Source organism: Orbicella franksi, chromosome 4, assembly GCF_964199315.1.
Source record: "Orbicella franksi chromosome 4, jaOrbFran1.1, whole genome shotgun sequence".
Classification (NCBI taxonomy): domain Eukaryota; kingdom Metazoa; phylum Cnidaria; class Anthozoa; order Scleractinia; family Merulinidae; genus Orbicella; species Orbicella franksi.
The window spans coordinates 24,032,301-24,054,061 of record NC_138148.1 but is presented as its reverse complement, the minus strand read 5'-3'; the positions used below and the strand labels follow the sequence as shown (position 1 = coordinate 24,054,061).

At 41.0% G+C, this 21,761-nt stretch overlaps 2 protein-coding genes across 2 annotated transcripts; both read left to right on the top strand.

Moving 5' to 3' along the window:
• The first annotated feature begins 2,120 nt into the window (after positions 1-2,120).
• On the top strand, positions 2,121-3,455 carry LOC145485631 (uncharacterized). Its single transcript, XM_081464269.1, has one exon. It carries the CDS (start codon positions 2,121-2,123, stop codon positions 3,453-3,455), a length of 1,335 nt encoding a protein of 444 aa, XP_081320395.1.
• Positions 3,456-3,462: 7 nt separating this feature from the next.
• LOC145485630 (uncharacterized) lies at positions 3,463-4,002 on the top strand. Its single transcript, XM_081464268.1, has one exon. It carries the CDS (start codon positions 3,463-3,465, stop codon positions 4,000-4,002), a length of 540 nt encoding a protein of 179 aa, XP_081320394.1.
• Positions 4,003-21,761: the final 17,759 nt, after the last annotated feature.

Genomic DNA, 21,761 nt, shown 5'->3' with positions numbered 1-21,761 from the left:
AACTTTGGCCTCAACCGCTGTTCTTTTTCCCAATCTCGTGGCCCTCATCAATCAGGCTGTTCAGGAGGCTGTTGAGGCTTTGCAAAGGCAACAACCACCTGCAATTGTGTGTTCCACCTCCTGTTCTGGCACTGGTTCATCATCCTCGTCATTGACTGGCTTGGCTTCGTTTCTAGCTGCAGGGACGGGCTTTCAGCCCTCCATATCAAGCTCCTCGACTCAAAGTAAGACCATTCCTCTTGTTCTGCCTACTTTTGTGTCAACCTTTAACATGCCAGTCCTGGCACTTGTTTTATCTTCAGGACATGCATTAAGTGGCATTTCTGCCCAATTGCCTTCGTCCAATGTCAACTCTTTGGTAGATCAGCTGTTCATAGTGGGCTTGGGTTTTTCTCCGGTCCCGGCCAAGCTTGTTTCGCAAATCCGAAGCGGAAAATTTGTCGATTTGTCTGAGCTTTTAGCGTCTAACTTGGTCACCCCCCCCTCCGAGTCTGAGCCTCAATTGATGCTCGATGAGCATTTAGTTTTATCGCCTCCACCGAAGAAACCCTGTCAGTGTATAGAGGATATCACCATATGGACAGAAGCCGTCACGGTGTTAACTCTCATCTTAACATCGTCTTCCCCCCATTGTTGGAAAGATCTAAAACTGTACAAGCTACTAGTCCTGCAGATCTACCGGCAGTTTAGCAGACGGGTCTGGCTTGCATATGACAAAGCTTTCCACAAACATGCTGCAGCAACTCGGCTGGCCGATTGGTCAGCCATGAATGCACAGCTGTTTAATTTTCACACCACCGGTGCTTCCCTTCACAGCTACAATCTTGGCTCGTCCATGGATTCATCAGAACCAGCAGGCTCCAGCTCATCTAGGCTACCTTGCACGTCATGGAACAAGGGAAGGTGCACAGCCCCTCACACGTTGTGCCACTATTACCACCATTGCAGCACACATGGAGGCGCCCATCATTCTGTGTCTTGCGCTTTGAGACCAGACCATAAGCTTGAGAGCACTTTCAGCCACAGTTCTCGGTCTCCAGCAGCTAGTTCCTTGTCTAGCCAAAAAGCACAGTGCCAGTAACTGTTGGTTCGAGGGATATTAACTTTACTCAGAACTTTAAGAGTAGTTTTAGTTGCATCTTTGCAGAACGTTCTTTCTTTTTGCTCGGTGTTTCAGTTGGACCTGGTTGTCCTCTCCCTTTCTGGGATCATTTTTTCATTAAGTAGTAAGTCATCGTTGTCGATCAATTTTTGACCATACCCTCTCTCGCCTTCTTGCATGTGGACTTATTTACAATGCATGCTCTATTGACTTTGCAGCTTAGTTAATTTGGATTGTCATTATTTTCATCCTTGTGCATGACTCAGTTGTTCTATGGGCTCGTTGAATTAAACATTTATCTACCATTCTTGTGTTTGTCTTCTTATTCTATTTTTTAATTGCCCTAAGTTAGGGGTTTTTTAGAGGGGATTTACCATCTCTCATTTTCTTTCCTTCTAGTCTCCACCCCCTGCCCCATGTCCATAGTTAGCCCTTTAAAGCCTGAAGAGTTTGCTGCAAAGTTGTCCAAGCACCCACACCAACGTCTAGTTGCCTTCGTTTTGGACGGTCTCAGGAATGGCTTTCGCATGGGATTTCAGCACTCCAAAAAACTTAAGTCAGCTAATTCAAACCAGGCCTCAGCTAATCAACATCCTGCGGACATTGACCGCTATTTGGCTAATGAGGTCTCCCCCTTGGGAGAGTGGCAGGGCCTTTTTCCTCTCCACCTTTCCCGAATTTGCACATTAGCAGCTTTGGGGTTATTCCCAAAAAGGGTCAACCAGGCAAGTGGAGGCTCATAGTGGAACTGTCCTCTCATCACGGTCTGAGTGTTAATGATGTAATTGACCCAAACGAGTTTACCCTACAATACATCACTTTTGATCAGATCGTTCGTATGATCTCAAACTATAGCTCAGGTGCCTTTATTGCTAAATTTGATGTAGAGGCGTCATACTGCAACATAGTTGTCCACCCATCAGATCGATATCTCCTGGGTTTGAAATGGCGTAACCACTATTATGTTGCTTTAGCCTTATCATTGGGCGTCCGCTCTGCTCCTTATATTTTCAATTCCATGGCAGACATGGTGGGGTGGATTCTCCTTAATACACACAATCTTTCCGACCTCTTACATTACTTAGATGACTTTATTACAGCGGGTCCGCCGGACGCTAATCAATGTGCTGAGAATTTGGCCACTTCCATAGCTGTCTGCAGATACTTAGGGCTTCCTCTCCATCCAGATAAGTGCATTGGTCCTTCCACTCATTTAGTGGTTTTGGGCATTGAGTTAGACTCGATGGCTCAGGTGGCTCACCTTCCCATGGACAAGCTTTGTGCTTTACAGGAGCTGGTTCAGTTGTGGCAGGATCAATGCTACAGTACCAGGCGCCAACTGGAGTCTCTCATTTGTCATTTGCATCATGCTGATAAAGTTGTTTGGCGAGGTCATACTTTTCTGCGACACACAATCCATCTGCTCCAGTGTTTTTGCAAACAGGACCATCCAATCCACCTAAATTCTGAATTTCACCTGGATCTTCAGTGGTGGCTTCAGTTCTTGTCCTCTTGGCATGGTCTCTATTTTTGGTTGTTCCCCGACATGTCTGCTTCCCCTGACTTGGAAGTCACATCGCATGCTTTGAGTTCCCTTAGCTTTGGTGCCTACTTCAACGGGGAATTGTTCAGGGGCTCATGGGTTTCTTCTCAAGCCTCTCACTCTATAGCCTATAAAGAGTTGTTCGTGGTCATCATTGCTGCTCACGTGTGGGGTCCTCATTTCACCAGGCGTCATGTTCTTTTCTGTTCCGATGACAAGGCTGTGGTTTATATCCTCAACTCTAGAACATCCAAGATTCCAGTCTTAATGCGCTTTCTTTGCCATCTCCTCGCCTCAGTGGTGCGTTTCAATTTCTCCTTTTCCTCTCAACATGTTCCCATGGTTCACAATTGCATTACTGACGCTTTGTCCCACTTTCATTGGCAAGAGTTCCAGAGGTTAGCACCCAAGGCTCAGTCCCTTCCAGTGCCCATTCCACCTCAACTCCTGGAAGAATTGCTTGGTCCTCATCAGAGCAACAGTGCCAGTTCCTTCTGGTCCAAGGTTTGGCTGACTCCACTCGGATATCTTACATATCTGGCCAAAGGAGGTTCATCAAGTTCAGGAAGCTGGGCAAGCTTCACCCCAGTGGCTCTCCGTGCCCGACTGACGAATGGACATTGTGCCTGTTTCCCACTTTCCTGGCTGGATCAGTTCAGCACTCTTCTATCTCTCAGCAGTCCGTTCATTACATATCCAAGAGGGCTTCCCAGACCCTCTGGTCAACTGTCTCTGTTTAGAGCGGGTCATTCAAGGAATCAAATGGATCTAAGGTTCCCCCGAAGCCCAGCATCTGCCAATTATGAATGACATTTTGATGATCATCCTTAGGTCTTTAGATTTATCGATATTTGACCACTGCATGTTTTGGGCTGTGTGCAACTTGGCCTACTTTAGTTTTCTGAGATCTGCGGAATTTACTGTTCCTAATTTGGCAAGTTTCTCCCCAGCACTCCACCTGAGCATCCGTGACATTTTGGTAGACTCTGACGCCAATCCTTTCTGCTTGCGAGTGAGGATTAAAGCCTCCAAGACTGACCCCTTTCAGAAAGGCTGCTTTGTCTACATTGGCAGGGAACGCTTCCCTCTTTGTGCCCTTCAAGCTGCTTTGGAATACTTGGCAGTGAGGGGAAACTCTGGTGGCCCTCTTTTTCTTTGTCAGGATGGTCGGCCTCTATCCTGCGCTATCCTCACCGCTTGGATCAGAGAAATCCTGGTTGGGGCGGGAGTTCCAGGCAATTTTTCCAGCCACAGTATTCGCATTGGTGCGGCCACCGTGGTAGCTCGTAGTGGCATCTCAGATCACCTTATTCAGGCCTTGTACCACCTACCAGTTGTATATTTGCACTCCATCTGAGACTTTGGCTTCACTCTCTCCTCATCTTCTCACCGGTTCCTATAGCTCATGATCTTGGTACGTACAGGAAGCACTCTAACTGAGTTTCAGACCAGAGGCAAACAAATTGTTGGTCAGCGCACTCTGTGGAGGTTTGCCGGTGGTTCTTTTTGCAGCTCATCTAGCTATTTTGCTCGTGCAATTTGCGGACTGTGCATCTTGGCCCAATAATTGTCCTGGACTCACGTAGATTTGTCTTCCTTGGATTGTCTGGCTTGTTCACAGCTTGCTTGTGCCAGGGGCCAAGCAAAGGCTCTTCCAATCAACCGGAAAGTCCCGTGCAATTTCCTGGCTCAGTATATGCAGCAAGTGGATGCTTAATCATGTCTTGCAGCCTAAAGAGCAGCTGTAGACCTTGGTTCAGTGCTTCCTTGAAGCATTCTATCGTTAGCAGACTCTTGAGTCTCATTTCGTGATCAGCATTGCCATACTTTGGTAAGCATTGTTCTGTGTGTCTTGCAGTGAGCCAGAGGAAGGTACTTGGTTAATTTCTGGGTGGTGGCACAGGTCCCATATCACCTCTGTTCACGGCCCCTTCGCCCTTCCAAGCACCCTTGGGGCAAGTCTTTGGGTGGTTGCCGCTTGCAGAGTAGCCATGGATACCTGCGTGCCCTGCTCAAGGCTTGTTGCTCAACCTGGAACCATCACCCACTCTAACAGGCACCATCCCCAAGCTCATCTATTGGCAATGAGTTTAATTGATTAGTAATGTTCATTAACTCTGGACTACCATTCAGAAAATAATCGAATGACACACTTGGCTGATTTGAAATTACAAGTATGTTTACCCCTGAATTGTTAACAATTACTTGTACCAATAATTCTGTTGGTAGTTAATGTTAATGTAGCTGTTATGTTACAAGAAATTTTATTACAAGAAATTTAACCCACTTATTAATAAATCATTTTATTCACACATAAACAGTTAACCATAAATATATCAAATTGGATTCATATATTTCTGTAATCTTAATAGTAAAGTTCGCATTACTTTTTTGGTTCCAAGAGAGTGTCCCACACGATGGTATATTGTGGTCAGAAACATTCACAATTATCTTCTGAATTTGGGCACTCTTATGACGTGGTGAAGGAACTGATGACTGAGGCAGGGTTGCTCAACAAAGGCTATCATCTTTTTGTTGACAATTTTTATACCAGCCCCACCTTTGCACAGTATCTCCACTCCAAGAAGACTCTACTTACTGGGACACTTCGTTCAAACAAAAAGGGAGATCCTCAAATGTTAAAGGCAGCAAAGCCAAAAGAATAGGGATGCAAGTATTTCAGGAAAGGGCCAATTCTTGCCCTTTTATGAAGAGAAAAAGATCTCAGAAGAATCCATGTTTAATGTCAACCACTGGGATCTCAGCAGGGATGGTGGATCATCAAAGGCGGGATGGCATGGTCAAGCAACTCCCCACTCTGTTTATGTACAACTAGACGCTTGCTGTGTGTACCCTGGAAGTCGTTACATTGAGAAGCACTAGCTATATTGCAATTGAGCTAAATGTTCTGCATTTGAAGTCGTATGAAATTCAATCAAACCAATGTGCTCAAGCTATTCTGCCTTCCATTGCATTTCTTAGAATTGATTAATAGCTTGATACTAGTTTGCAGGTCATTAGGTCTTGAAATGAGTCAAGGTCTTTATATCAACCCATAAACATTTCAGTCTATTTTCCTTAGCCTTTGTTGTCGTTTTTTTTTGCGTTTCCCAAACGAGACATTTTGAATTTCAGAGCATGACATTGAGCTACAAACGCATTTGTCAAAAAACATATACTTATCTCATGATTTTTAGCCCGTTCAGAAGTTAAAGTATTAGGAAAAGTGCTTATGTAAATGCTTGTTTGCTCAACACAGATAATCAGTTGCCTAGATAGCCAAATTAAGTTCCAGATGTTTACACTATTTTCCGGCCGCAATGTTTGTGTACCGCAGAGGTACACCAACATGGTGGCTCCATACTGGGCTCTGTTAATTTGTGCAAAATATTTAGATGAATATCTGAGCTTTGGGAAAACGCACAGACTTAAAAATTGGAGAAGTGTCATCTTTGTTAATCTCCTATAACATCGCAATTTCTTGACTTTATCCTCTAAATGGTTTTGGAATAATTTTTTACTGCATCAGGATTACCTGACAGTGCAAGCCAAGAATTGTTTTGCTGGGGTCAACATATATTAATTTCTCTCAGCTTAAATGTACAATAATACGCTACATGGGTTTCATTCTTGTAAAGACACCTAACTATGTTACAAGAAATGACTAGAAATATCGTTTAGTTCGAGATTTCAACTTTATTATACTTTACGAAGCTTCCCAGAATGTTTTACTTAGGTGTATTCGAACAGATACATTCGTATACAAATCCTCTAACCTTTCTACCCTTGTTGCTCAGACATTCTCGAGTTCGTGCTGGGATTCTACTTGGTTCATGATCACGTCTAAAAATACGATGACGCTTCTGAAGATGCTTTTTATCAAGTTGAAGAGTTTATAGCCCCGGTTGATAGCTCCTTTAGTATAACATGATTCTTGATAAATTCACTCAAAATGTTTGCTTGTAAATTGATCTCTCATAAGACTCACAAGGCTTGCAGATCAACCAGTTCCGAAAACGCTTAATGTCTTTTAGTGTTGGTCTACCGCGAACGGTATGTTTGTTTGTATGTGATTTTATTGCCCTAGAAATCATGAAACTGTGCTAACTTTTCATGACGACAACTTCAGTAAATTCCATGTGTTGTACCCATGCACAGGTGATGCATGCGCTTTAGAGACCAGACGGCAATTTGTGACTGAACGAGGAAAAGAAAAAAAAACCGGAGCCGAAATTTAAACCCAGGCCTCACTACCTGGTTTATAAACATATGGGTGGTGTGGATTTGCTTGTTCAGATGGTGGATCATGTGGCTGCTGAGAGAGCTTTTCACAAGTTCTGGAAGAGGTGTTTTTTTGCCATACTTGACAGAATTGCATACTGTGCATATGTCCTTTACATCAAAAACACTTCGACCACAAGAAAACTTGCTTGCATACCACTTATGTGTACACTCATAGAGGAGCTCTGTGGCCAGGCGTTGGAGCTTGGATCCCATCAGCCCCTGGTTCCACAAGGTCAATACAATCTTATACAATACAATCCTTTATTTACCCACGCAACATTTAGGAAAAATACAAGCCCATTAACACATCAGGGATTGGCAAGGCTATGCGCATGGCGCATAAATTTTAAAAATGTTGCATTATAAAACTACTTACCGAGCCCAACATGCACCCCAGTCACATAGTAGGTGATAGGCAGTTCAATCTCCGTATTCATTTTGTGTTACAACAAATCATGAAATATCGTTGTAAACTGCTCAATTGCAGTCTGTCTAAGACCCCCGCAAAGTGTTGTAAAGCGCATTGAGCATATGGAAATGCGCTATATAAATACCGTCATTATTATTATTTATTGATTTGTGTATTTGCTTCTTCAATCGGCGATCTTTCGTGTTCATTTTATTTCTTCCCCAGGCCTCTACTCACACTCAGCTCGCAAACGAGGTTCTCACAAGGCACGACATGCTTTGAGTTAACTGTTTCACCTCTGGCTGAAATGAATTCATTTCTTTTGCATTTTAAATTGAGACAATGCCTCCAAAGAAACTACCAAAGTTAGATAGTACTCAGCACCAAAGAAAACTTTCGACTTTTTTTAACACAATATCGAACGCCAAGTTGGCCGAGACTGATCGCAAACATAAAAACAACAAAGATGCAACTGTCGAGATTGAAGGACAAGATCCATCTTGCAAAACGAGTTCCACACTTTCCAGGCCTGCCAGTAACCTTAACGAAGACAAGAAATTCCAGTCAAAGTGGTTAACCTTGTGGCCATGGCTGGTGTTTTAAAGAGATGCCATGTTTTGTAAGATTTGCCTAAAACATGGCAAAAAAATACCATGACCTCTGGTTGTAAAACATTCAAAACAAGTAGCATTACAAGACAAGAGGAACTGATGGATCACCTTGCAGTTACTGCAAGTTAAGTGCGGATGTATCAGACACAACAGTAATTGTACAGGTTGCTGGTGCAGTTTATCACAATGGGAATGAAAAGCCCACAGAAAGATGGTGTTTTGAACTCGGTGTGAGGACGGCTTCAGATAAAGATTTTACTTCTGTTTTAAGCCACTTGCGGAAAGGATTTGGCATTAAGGAGGAATGTGCAATCCTGAACATCATCAAGTTCAAAATTCAGCTGTCTTCCAAAGACTTTCAGCCAAAATTACCTGGGTGGCCTAAAGGACAATTTTGCAAATTGACAGGCAAGAACAGTGGGAGACTGATTTACCACAGCTTATTACCGGTAGTCATCAAAGGGAGATGATAGGTAAGTTATGCCCTGATTGTTCAATGCTACACGTATGAGCGTACATGAAAATATCTCCAAGTGGGACTTTCTTGACTTTATTCATCCTCAGAATGTCATTAATTACTGTACAGGTTAAACTGATTTCTCAGAAAATCATTGAATACAAAGAATGAATACAATTTGGCACTATGGTATCAAAAAATGTCTTCGATTATTCATTACAGGTTAGTGCAATTCAATAACATTTCAGTGTTGAAGAGAAGTGAACACTAAGTTGAGGTCACACTACAACACTCGTTCACCACCTGTACACAAGTGAAATCACGGCTTCAGCGAAACAAGGGAAGTGATTGGAAATCCTCTCTCATCTTAGTAAGGTTATGTAATGACCTGTAATAGTCACACCACAACTAAAAACTGCCATCTTAACAGTCACACCAGGTCTAAGTTTTTATAATATTTGGGGTGCTACAGTATGTTTAGTGTCAATGTAATATATGTCAAACTTGATGAAGGGATGGTATTTGCTTTTTCAGTTAAAGTGTTCGAACTTGAAGTGAACAATGTTAATCAATCTCTTATGGCAAATAAACAACAAAAGGGGCAGTCAGCTGATGAAACAACTCAAGGAGCTTCTTCAATGAACACTTCACCAACAAAGCCACAAAATGCTAAGAGAAAGCCAGGCTGTCCAAAGAGTACAAACAGAGAGGGCAACAAAGCCTTGTGTAAACAACTGCGATCTAATCCAGAGGGAAAAGGGATTGAAAGGAAAGCATGGCAAAATACAAAGTGGGATGAATTCAAAGCAGGTTAGTTATTCAGTATCATATTTAACAGAACTAAACAATATTTGTTGTTGCTACATGAATTTTGAAGGTTGAGCTAATTTCATTTCAACGTTAATTTCCCCCTATTGGTTAGCACATTAAACTCTGGGTCAAGAGTTCCAGGTTGGCACCCTGGACTGGGTCATTGTAGTTTGACCAGCTGTTGTGTTCTTGTGTACAACATGTAACTCTGACAGTGCCTCTCTCCACCCAGGTGAACAAATGGGTACTGGCAAACTGTTAGAGAAATGTAACAAGTGCTTTGGGGGTTACTGTGATGCACTAGCATCCCATCCAGGGGGGAGCAGTGCTCCTGGTTGCTTCATACTACAGAAATTAGGAGAAACTCCTATACTGCAACTGGCTCCTTTAATCTATGGGATTCAGAACAGACTTTAACTTTAACTTAACTGACTTCTAGAAATGCATTTTGCATACCCTTGCTGGATACAACCTTGCCATCATCCCCTACAGTGCTTATAAATTAACCTCACTTAGACCCAACATAAGTAATAATTATTAATACCCAACTGATAAGTTTCTCTAGGAGTACAAAGTGTGTTTTAAATTTGCCATTCCCTTTTTCCTGTATCCCGCAATGATTGTTTGCTTTTAACCACAGAAAGGACACGCTGTTTACCGTGGACACATCAACAGGTGCACTCCAGATGACGAGCAGTGTCGGCAGTTTAGTGGAGTATTTGAAGTACCTACATTTGTTCAGAGAGACATTTGGACTTCACCTTAAAAAGAAAGCTCCTCTTGCAGTTGAGATAATGCCAGCCATAGAGGAACTAGGGGGCATTAAATCACTCCCAGAATTCGATGCTCTCGATGAAATTTGGGGGACAAGGGACTCAGTAAATCCCAAATCTCAACAGATGAAGAGGAACTAGAACAAGCAAAACAGCTATTTTTCAAAGACAAGAAAAAGCCAGATTCAAAGACAAAAAGTCAAAGCTGAGTAAAAAGGATGACGAGCGTGCCAAGGATCAAAGAGAGGAAGACATGCTGAAGGAGCTAATCAAGGCACAAACGGAAGCTGCAAAGAGAGCAGAAGAGGAAAAGAGACAACTTTTCCAATATCTTAGGGAGTCTGACCACACCCAAGAGCTTGTGCTTGGTGCAATACGGGAATTAGGCGCAATCGTAAAAAAGTAAAAGTTAAACCTTTTTTCATCCTTGTTTTCAAGGTTCTTCTTTTTCATTTCATTACTGTTATTTTTTACCGTTACAGTTGCAGTTACAGTTTTGTGACAGAATGTTTGAACAATTTGAGAATGAAGTTTCCCAATTCAGTTTTTTCAGACTCACTAGATAGGCAGGAACGGAAACTAATACTCTGAAGTATGACCATATAATTACAGTACTTTTTCAAGAATATATATGTTATAAACAAAGTTAAGCAAGAATTCGTCAAAGTAAACGATTTTTGTTACATTTCTAGCCATTATTTGGAATTTAATGATTAACGGTGTGTGCAATTTATTATTTTTGTTTTTTACTAGCAGAAAAAAACATGACAAAATATGTGTTGTAATAGAAATGTACATGATGAATAGTTGTAATCTCTAATTCTAGATTTGTCCGTTTAATAAAATGACAATCTATATTTTAGAAACAGGCTACCTTGAAGCTAGAGTTGCTGATTCCCCTCATTCGTACTTGAATATTGAATTTAATTTTAAAAGAGTGTGTGAATTTATCCGATCAGATGTAGGATTGCACTATCAAAATGAGTTTATTCAGCGCGAAAAGCAGTAAGAGCTTGCCGTACAATTCATTCCTGCCCGAACACAACCTGATCGTCGTCATCATCGTCATCTTCATCATCTTCATATTTGGAACTATCGTCATCTTTGAACTCGTCGCCCCTTAAAACACAAATGTTGTGCAAACTACAACACGTCAGGATAGTATGTGGAACTTTTGGTGTCTTTTCTTCAAGTGGCTTTAATAGGCACCTCCAACGACACTTCAGTTTTCCAAATGCCCTTTCTACTATTACCCTGCTTTTGCTCAAAATCTTATTAAATTTGGCTTGATTTCGATTAAGGTTACAGGAATGGGGATAAGGACTAACCAGCCAGGGTAGTAAGGAGTAAGCAGAATCACCGATCAGAAGGGAGCACACCATTACTCCATTAATGCATTTCACTGGCTCAGTCAAAATAAGGTTGTTTTCAGCTCTTTGGTACAGTGTACTAAGTTGCAATGCTCTGGTATCATGAATACTACCGGGCCATCCTGTGCTGACATCTATAAATTTACCAGTAGCATTGACTACTCCTTGCAAATTAATTGAATAGTTTTGTTTTCTGTTGAAATAATCTTCATGATTAACCTGAGGTGTTTTTGTGGTGATATGTGAACCACCTATTGCTCCAACAACATTTGGAAATCCAGCTAAACTTTCACCCCTCCTCATAGCCAGTGCAACATCAAGTGGATCATCTGGGAACCGGATAAAATCATCTTTGTGGCATATTAAGGCTTCCATAAAGTTTTCACATATCTTTATTACAGTAGCTTTTCGTTGTCTGAATGTTATTCCTGTCGTTCTATATGAATTGCCGGTTCCCAGTCTCCATAACACAATTGCCACGCACTTGTTCAAAGCAACAGCCTTTCGGAAGCGAGTGTTTTGCCTTGAAAGGTCTGGTCCAACCAGCTGGCAAATGTAATCAAATGTCTCCTTTGTGACACAGAAGTCATTTTTCCACAAGGCGGAGAAGACTGGATTCTGGTACATCTCTTCAAACCAACCCTGTAGTCTGGGATATACCCACGCCGCTCTTCGTCGCCGCACAGAAGTATGTCTTAGTCTTCTAATTCTTCTCGTGAGGAGAGCAATGATTAAGTCATACCACCTTCTCTTACGGAGAATATACATGTTCAGGGCAATAAATCTGAACCTCTGAGCTTTCCGGATAGCAATGATTACAAGAAGAATAGCAAGTATCATAAGGACCGTGCATTCAGAATCCATGGCACAGGGCGGACACAGAAGGTTTTTTCCCCAGACAAAAGTTCCGCAAGTATGTCTGAGCTTATTTGCGTTTCTCATCAAATTGCAATTTGATTGACACACTTTGGACAAAAAGCCATCTGGGAAATGTTTAGTCAACATGCACAATTTACTATAGTCAACTTTTGCTTACTCACTTTTACCACGGTAAGAGCCCTTTACTACAGTTAAGTTCCTAATGTGACCTCAACCATTGCCAACAAGAAACGGATGACAGTGCATGCAAGAATTATTGACCCCAAAACTTCTGTGGCCGAAATGATCTACTTAAGGGATGTGAAGTACGAAGATGGTTAGATGCCTAGCCCAAGAAATTTTAAACAAAGCCCAGAAGAGGAAAATACCTCCCTCAAAGATGATTGGATTTGGGTCAGATGGAGCGACCGTCATGACCGGAGAAAACAAAGGCGTTAAAGGAAGGTTGAAGGAGCAAAAGGCCCACATGGTACATATTCACTGCATGGCACACAGGTTGGCCCTCTGCACAAGCCAAGCAGCAAATGATATACCACGTGTAAAGAAGTACCAGGAGTGGCTTACCTCTTTGTTTTATTGCATGAAAGCTTCCGAAACAAGGGAGAAGGAGCTTCATAAAGTGCAGGAAGTTCTTAATCACCCTCTACTAAAGTATAAAGAAATCCATGCACTTCGGTGGCTGTCCTGTTATGAAGCTGTGGAGGCTGTTTACCATACATTAGACCCGCTGATAAGCTACTTTCATCAACGGAAAGATTCCAAAGACCCCAAGACCAAGGGACTGTTGAAAGCAATGACATCAACACAGTTTATATACATCACCTATCTCTTGATGGATGTTCTGCCTATTGTTTCATGTCTGTGTGTGCAGGTTCAAACAGAGAATCTTGATGTTGCCAAAGCAAAGGTATATATTGTATTTCTATATGTATTTTTAAATTCGAAAAAACATTATATATAATTAACTGACTGTGTTAATTAACTGACTGTTAATAGTTTTCTCTTCTATAAAATCATCAACTGGTCAGCAGAGACATAGCATAGTTCTTATTCATTGCACATGTGATCAATAATATAATGCTCCAAACATTAATGTCAATTTGTGTTTTAATTTATTCTTGTGTTTTGACTTCACAGGTATCTGTTAACCACTGCTTAGATGACCTTCAAGCATACAGGAATGGAAAACAGAGGTTCCCCACTCACACTGAAAGATTTGACAAGGACAGTCAATGACAAGGACAGTCAATGGCCACCATGAGTTTAAAGGCCACATTGTTCATGGAGAAGCAACTTCTGCTGGGTTTGCAGCTCTGAAGAATGAGTTTCTTGATCAGCTCATTGCAAACACAAGAAGATCTCTCAGATCTTATAACCACACTTTAAAAATTTAACTGTTTTCTTAGCACTACAGTTGCATTGCAGTGCACATTCCAAAGCAATCCTTGATGATTCATTGATTACTGTAGACACCACATCACTTGGTCAACACAAACTGTATTGTTGCCCCATCAGTCGTACTCGTGGCCATTGTGAAATCTCCGACGATGTAATGTTCTTAATCTGGGACTTTCTTCGGGATATGTATGGGCATGAATGATACGAACGCTACAGTAATAACACTATTAAAAGTCATGATTAAATTTAATTGGTTTTTCAATCTGTCAAGGGCTAGCAAAGTAGTCACATGAGTCACATAATTCAGGAATTACGTTATTCAAGGCTTTCTTTAGTACGGTGGTTATTTCCCTACCAGTGACGTAATCCTTGCACATTCTGACAACTTCTTTGCTTGGCTTGCAAATATTTAATTTTCCTTCCCATATATGAACTCGCTGCAATTAAACAGCCAAAGAATTTACTTCATTTGCCTAAAACCACAAGAAATACTAAAAAAATTGCAAATAAATCAATGACCCTCACTTCTGGCAAAATAAACTTGCAAAGTAAACACGATCTCATTTGTCACACATTCCATGGCTGATGTAATACCTTTTGTAAGCGTATTTATTATTTCCCTTCAAATCCAACGCTTTGATAAAACCAAAAGAAAATATATTTTACACACAAATAAAGAAAACAATATCTGTAACATTGTCCTTGTATTATTGTTTCAACAGCTTTTGGCAAATAAACATCACAGGTTGCATGACTCAAAATTTTGCCAAGACGAAGTTTGGGTCTGGTCACCAACAAAAATAAAAATAAACCACAGGTAAAACATGAACCGCACTCGGCCCATGGCCACGCGGTTAATAAACAAATGGTCACACTCCTTAGATTGTGATATATTCTAATTGCATGCAAAACACAAAGTAAAATTAAAGAAACATTGTAATAGAATTCTAATCATCTGTCTACTTTCCCTTTTAGATTTCCAAAGAAAAGTCTCATGGACAGCTTCTTTGTTGCGATGGCAATGCAGAGTATCAACTTTGAGAAGGATCCAGAAGAGTTTGGCAACACTGAAATTGAAGAGCTGCTCAAACACTTTGGAGAAGAGGAGGTACATAGGGCCTCACCTGGTTAACTTTATAGTTTAAGCCCCATTATCCACATACAAATTCTCCTGACTGGTCTCCATACCTTTTCTTGTTTAGTATCGTGAGAACTAAGGAACTTCTCTTTGTGATCATCTAATTTATTCTCATAACCCTTTCTTTTGATTATGCATTGATATTGTAAGGTGAGAATTGATGTTGGTTACTCTTGGGACTTAAAGGGTTAACATCTTTTGCAACTTTTCAGTTTTAGTCTTTTACTAACAGTAACAACTGGAAACTATTCCATATTTTGTTCACTTGTCGTGACCACTGCAAACATCTTACAGCCACTTTTCAACATCATATGGGACAGAAGATACCAAAGAAAGGAGCTTTCTCTGAATGCAGCAACTGGCGTGGCATTGTACTATTATCCACTCCTAGTAAGATCGTAGCGAAAGTCATCATGAAGCACCTGTCACTGGCTGTGGACCTTAAACTCCGTGAGGAACAGGCAGGTTTCAGGAGAGGAAGGGGATGTATCAATCATATTTTCATGCTGAGAAATATTATTGAACAGAGTACCAAGTGGCAGCGAACTCTCTATGTGAACTTTGTAGATTTTGCCAAAGCCTTCGATAGTGTGCATCGACACAGCCTCTGGAAGATATTACGAGCATATGGAATCCCCTCCCACCTTGCTGAGATCATCAAAAGTTTCTATGACAACTTTACCCGCTGTGTTGGCGATAGTGACATCTTATTTGAAGTCCACACTGGTGTCAGGCAGGGGTGTGTCATGTCCACATTACTTTTCAACCTTGTTGTGGACTGGATCATGTGGCGTACCACTGAGGATCAGATCAGGGGCATTAGATGAACACCTTTTTCCTACTTGGAAGACCTGGATTATGCTGATGATCTTGGCTTACTATCACACACCCACAAGCACATTCAAGAGAAGACGCAACGCCTTAACACCTTTACAAAGCAAGTTGGCCTTAACATCAGCAGCAAAAAGACCGAAATTATGGCACTGAATACTACCAACACATGACCAATCCAGATTGATAATAAAGAACTTCCTTACACAGACAGATTTACCTATCTCCGCAGCATCATCAGTAGAGATGGACGAACTGACCGGACATTCAGAGCTATCTCAACAAGGCCAGAAACTCGCTCAACATGATGAATAAGGTATGGCGCTCCTCCACTTACAGTATTCGTACTAAGCTGAATCTCTATCACAGCTGCGTCCTCACAACTCTCCTGTATGGTTCAGAATGTTGGCGCTTAACGGAGAAGGATTTATCAAAACTCTCTACATTTCACACCAAGAGCCTTCGGCGTATCCTATGCATCTTTTGACCTAATGTCATCTCAAATAATGATCTCTTTGAATGGTGTGGAACTGAACCAATGGCTACCATCCTAATGAGGAGACGTTGGAGGTGGATTGGCCACGTTGCTCGCCAAGAAGCCTCAATTGCAAAAACTGCTTTGCACTGGACGCCAGAAGGAAAACGCAAGAAGGACGCCCTAAGATCACATGGCGGCGGACGGTGGAGAAGGAAATCAAGGAGATGGGGAAGACCTGGGAAGGCATCAAGTTTATGGAGAGGGACCGACAGATGTGGAGGGAACATATTGCTGCCCTACATGCCACTTAGGCGTAAAGGGCATGAGTTAGTGAGTGACTCTTGGGACTTAAAGGGTTAACATCTTTTGCAACTTTTTAGTTTTAGTCTTTTACTAACAGTAACAATTGGAAACTATTCCATATTTTGTTCACTTTCTTGCGTCATATTAGAAGTCTACAAGGGCAAGCACCATCTCCCTGTGGTAAGCAAGGCTGAAGTGAGACGAGAGTGGGCTCAAGCGAAGACAATAGTGAGGTCACTGCATTACCCAGTCGATCAGATGAAGGAGTTGTGGCAACTTCTTGCAACACACCACAGCGATGAGCTTCCCAGCCTCATCAAAGTTGGGCAGATTGCATTGCTGTTGCCTCTCCATACAGCAGATTGCAAGAGGGCTTTTTTCTGTGCAAAACCTTATCCCCACAAAATTGAGGAACAGGCTTGCGCTGGAAATAAGTGACAAGCTGTCGCGTGTCAGGATGTACAGCAAGGGGCTGAAACAGCACAATTTCAATGCAACACTTGTTATTTGGCATCAGCAAAAGAAAAGGTTTCTAAAGACATGCCATTCTGTCTCTCACATTCCGACAAAGGGAGTGTGAGTTAACGTGACTTTCAGCAGAAACTGTGTTAAAGTTATACTTATTCAAAGCCGGCAATGAATTAAGTCAGTTTGACTGAAAGTTCTTTGTAAACAGTTTTTACTACAGTTGTTAAAATTTTTCATACAGTTGAGTTTTACTGTAAAACATGTTTGTTTTTAAGAATCAGACTGTGATAGGTACAGTAGCCGGGGTTAGACATCGAAAACTGTGACTGGGAAATCCTTAATGTGTGTCACTGAAATGTAAGTAGGTCTGGTTTTACAGACAGTAACAGTATGACAATAAATTATTTCTTTATCCTGAGTCAAGTTTGATTGATTCCTTGATTGACTGATTAATGTAAAAAAGTGAAAAGCTGCAAAAAAAAATAATAAAATAAATAGAATACTGTACACACTATCATGAATTGCACATTATCATTTTTATATCCAGCCCATACTTTTAGCAAATGGCCCATAATTTTTCAACCTCAGGGGCCAAAGGCTCACTTGTCTATTTTGCCTTCGCAATCCCTGAAACATGTACATGCCAAAAAATGGAAACAATAAAATTAAACTTAACTAATACAAGCAATAAGAGTTTTCCAAATTTGAAAACTGCCTGACAGAAAGGAGAAGGACTATGTCATTTGCCCCAACAGAGCTGCTGTGGGTGGAAGAGATCCAAAACCCAATGCATGAGGTGTGGGTACATTTAGACTGTTTTGACTGTTTAGACCATAACACAAAGAAAAGAAAAGAAATTTGAAACAATAAACTTTTATCAATATATATTTATACATCATTAGTTCATCATCACAATGAATTGTCAGAACGAAAAACGTGACAACTGCATGACGTGAAACGTGACGTCATAGAAGCCAATTTCAACCAGTCTAGTGAGCACGAGAGGAGTTGTAGAGTGGAAAGAAAACGGCAAACATATGTGAAGAGTACGATGTGAATCAGCTGATGAATAAACACATTTAAAGGGTTAAAACTTGGCAGTCGCACGGTCGCCAGTGGCGATTAAAAAGAGCCCAGGGCCACTAAGAATTGAGGTTTGATCGCCCGAAGGGTGACTACGATTTGAGAAGTACGCAAAGGATAACAATAAAGATGAAATGAAATGCTCTTTCCTTGGAGTACCTTTCTTTTCTTTCTGTTCTTTCCTGAACTCTAAGTTCATCAATCTGTAGTAAAAGTTAGTTCTAAAGTGCAAAATTTAAAGCCGTTCGTGACCGAGTTTTTAGATCGCTCCGATATGTAGACGCCATTTTGATTTTATTGACACGTGACTCCAGACTTACCCAGAGGTCTGTGCGGTACATTTGGAAACATGAATATCGGCAAACTGCTCGAGTTTGGAATACAAAATGTGGAAATACCTCTCTGGATGTGAACAGCCGCCACCGAAAAAAGCCAAAAGCAAGGACGATGTTCTGGAGAGTAACCGACTGTACGAGAAAATTTGAGGGCCACTTCATTTTGGCCCGGGCCACTAAGAGTTCAGGGATACTGGCCCGAGTGGCGACCAAGCACTGAAGTTAATTTTTAGCCCTGCATTTAAAAGTTAGCCGGTGTCAAGGAATCATCACAACAGAATTTTTGATTGGCATTATTCTGCATTCAGGTAAACAGGACACTGAAGCGTAATGGCTACAGTGTTTTGTTTTCGAATTGTAACATAGTATTTTGTTTTCAATGGGGTTGACAACAAAAAGAAGAAAGAGAAACAAAGAAAACAAAGACGTTTTACAATAAAATTTGATCATGGGATTCTAAATAGCTTATAAAATTTTAATTTTTGAGACTGCTGAAATTTACCCTTAAAGAGTTAAGTGCAACATGTGAAAGGAGTAATTCCTTTTTGCACTTATTCAATGTTTGTAAGGGCATTTTCATACTTTTTCAAAGATGTATGACAGATAGTTTCAATTTATGTAATTTTTCTCTTTGAAGGTAAGGTTTAAGCAAAACTATGTATCTTTAAAGTACAAAATTAGCTTCTGGATTGTGCAATCTTTAGGAATTTGATGCTGCTGTTTCCATAGCAACCAGATTGAGAGCTTCACAAACACTTACATATGAAAGCCAACTCTTAATAAACTAAAATGATGGTTAGCTTGTTGAAATTGGTCTTATAGTTTTTATTTTATGGGTATTTTTGTGATGCAGGGTGTTTTGGCCATTTTTTTGGCTGGCACTACTGAGGTACCCCCCTCAAAATCATGGCAGTAAGAGGGTTAAAGGTCTTCCATAAACCGAAACCGAGCTACAGAACATCGTGGACAAGTCTATGTTATGGAAATATCGCAAGTTCAGCCAAATGTAGTGGTTATTAAAAAAAGCATTCTCTTCTAGAGGAACTGTTTTAGTGTTACTTATATACAGTGGAACCTTGATTTAACAAACCTCTATTTAACAAAGTCCTTGATATAACGAATGATATTCTATGTCCCGGCCAAAGTTGCAGTAAAATGTATGGAATAGAGCCTCGATATAACAAATTCTTCAATATAACGAACATAATTAAAATCTACTTCGATATAATGAATTACAATGTCAACATGTGACAGAAGATAAACGCTGAACAGATCAACAGTCAACAAGTCCTTGTTATCCTTATGGTAAAGAGACAGCAACCTTTCAGTCAACGGCTTATTATATGTCATAGACATTGGCACTATAGTCCCGGGACTATAGTATTTCGACTTCAATTAACTTCTGCTATATCTTCTTTGAAATCCAAGAATGTTGGGTAGTGCAACATAACAACACTACAGCCTGTTTCCTTGTTTACATAGACAATTTTCTGTATAACCTCTATGTTGCAACATCTTTAAATCACTACTCTGAAAGTGTCGGCCTTCTTTTGTAAACAAAAGCTGTGCGTCTCCTCAAAAGTGAAAATAATTGATACTGAAAGCCACCATGCTTTTAATTGCATCTCAAAACGTGGCACCTCTGGGTGACGAAAATTGCATTGAATTGCGTGACAGAAGTCACCTGTGTTACAAATCAATCATTAACTATGACCTCGATATGATGAACATTTTGCTCATTTCCCCTCAAAATCGTTATACCGAGGTTTTCGATAAAACAAACCCTCGATTTAATGAACAAATTTGGCCAGTCCCCAGCGACTTCATTAAATCGAGGTTCCACTGTATTAGCTTAAACTTTTCAGCTGACTTAAGTGTTCTCAACAAATGAACAACAACAATTGGATGGCACAAAGAATGCTTATATCCAAGTCACTATTTTTCATGAACACGATCTTTGTCATTCACCTGTTTATTAGTATACAGCATTATGGATATTAGCCTTAGGCGTGGGTCACACATTGAGACAAGTTTATTTTGATAACCTAAACCAAAAACTGTCACATTCCTGTCATCAGTAGACCACGCCAAGTGTGACCTACTTGTTCCTGTACGGACAAAAACTTGTTATGCAGACAAATCTTCAAAGGAGCAAGAATACTGCCTCGGAACTGGACTTGCAATTTAACTGTCAGTGAAATTCAAGAAGCCTTCAAAATACACTCGATTCTTTTCATTTCATTCTTCCTTGCAAGCTTTACAGTCGGTCACGCACGTCTAGTCATGAATTTTCAATCCAATTTTCCCGGTTTCTGGGATAGCGGCTCAGATTTTTTTGGCGAGCTCAAGAGGTACAGACCAGGGCAGTTGTTCTGGGGATGCTATCAGAACAACGATGCACAACTACAGCAATTTTCACAAAATACCTTTGCACCAACAACGACAGTTTTGGTGGGCTTTCAGCATCCCAGCGAGGCCAGCACTTGCACAGCCCAGCACTTGCACAGCCCAGCACTTGCACAGCCCAGCACAAGCAGTTTCAAGCTGTTAATTCCATCTTCCCCAATTTCAGCATCGCCAGAGTCACCAGATACTCTTGCTACAGGCAAGGTTGAAAGTTTGGCAAAAGCAGGTAGGGGATACAGCAAGAGGACAGACGAAGAGGAGCAGCTTCTCGTTCATCTGTGGTGCAACAAACACACTCGACTGGAATCAAGGTATGCCAGGCAAGTGTAGGAGGAAATTGTGCAGGAAATTTCCAAGATCAGAAAAGTGACAAGCAGCCAGTGTCAGAGGAAGATGAAGTACCTTAAGGACAGGTACAAGGAAGCCAAAGACCATAACTGCAACTGGACAGGGGGTGACAAAGAAACCTCGCCATTTTACAAGAAGATCGATTCTATGCTGGGAAGCAGAGATAGGTGTGACTTTCAGGCATGTTGAAGAATCTTCAGGCTCTACGGATTCACCAAAAGCAAATGAAGAAAATGACACTGACTAAGGTGAACAGTTTCAACAATCTCTGGCTGTGTTTGGGTTGAACGGCAAGAGAGAAAGGGAGAACCAACAAAGAGATGAAAGAAAGCGCACAAAACTTCAAAAGCCCTGCAGAAAGAGCGTGACAGTGATCATGAACTTTTCTGTGAGAGCATGGAAAAACTTCAGGCACAAGGGAACAAAATGACCAGCGTGTTAAGAGGCAATGGAGAAAAATTAGACCCAATAGCTGCAACTCATGACTCAATTCATGAACAACTTCATGCAGGCCATGCAGTCAAAGGATAATGATTAGTTGTTCTTTTTTTTTAATATTTTAATTTACAAAACACAACTCTACGAACATTACTTACAATGTAGGTCTCGTTACGCTACTCTACTTACAGAACATTACTTACATTACTTACAATATGGGTTGCTTGTGCTGGCAATACAATACTGAATACTTACTTGCAATACGGGCTACTTCCACTGCTAACAATATAATACTTG

Excerpts from the sequence above, each read along its gene's own strand:
- LOC145485631 (XM_081464269.1), top strand. The coding sequence starts at position 2,121 with ATGGCAGACATGGTGGGGTGGATTCTCCTTAATACACACAATCTTTCC.
- LOC145485630 (XM_081464268.1), top strand. The coding sequence starts at position 3,463 with ATGATCATCCTTAGGTCTTTAGATTTATCGATATTTGACCACTGCATG.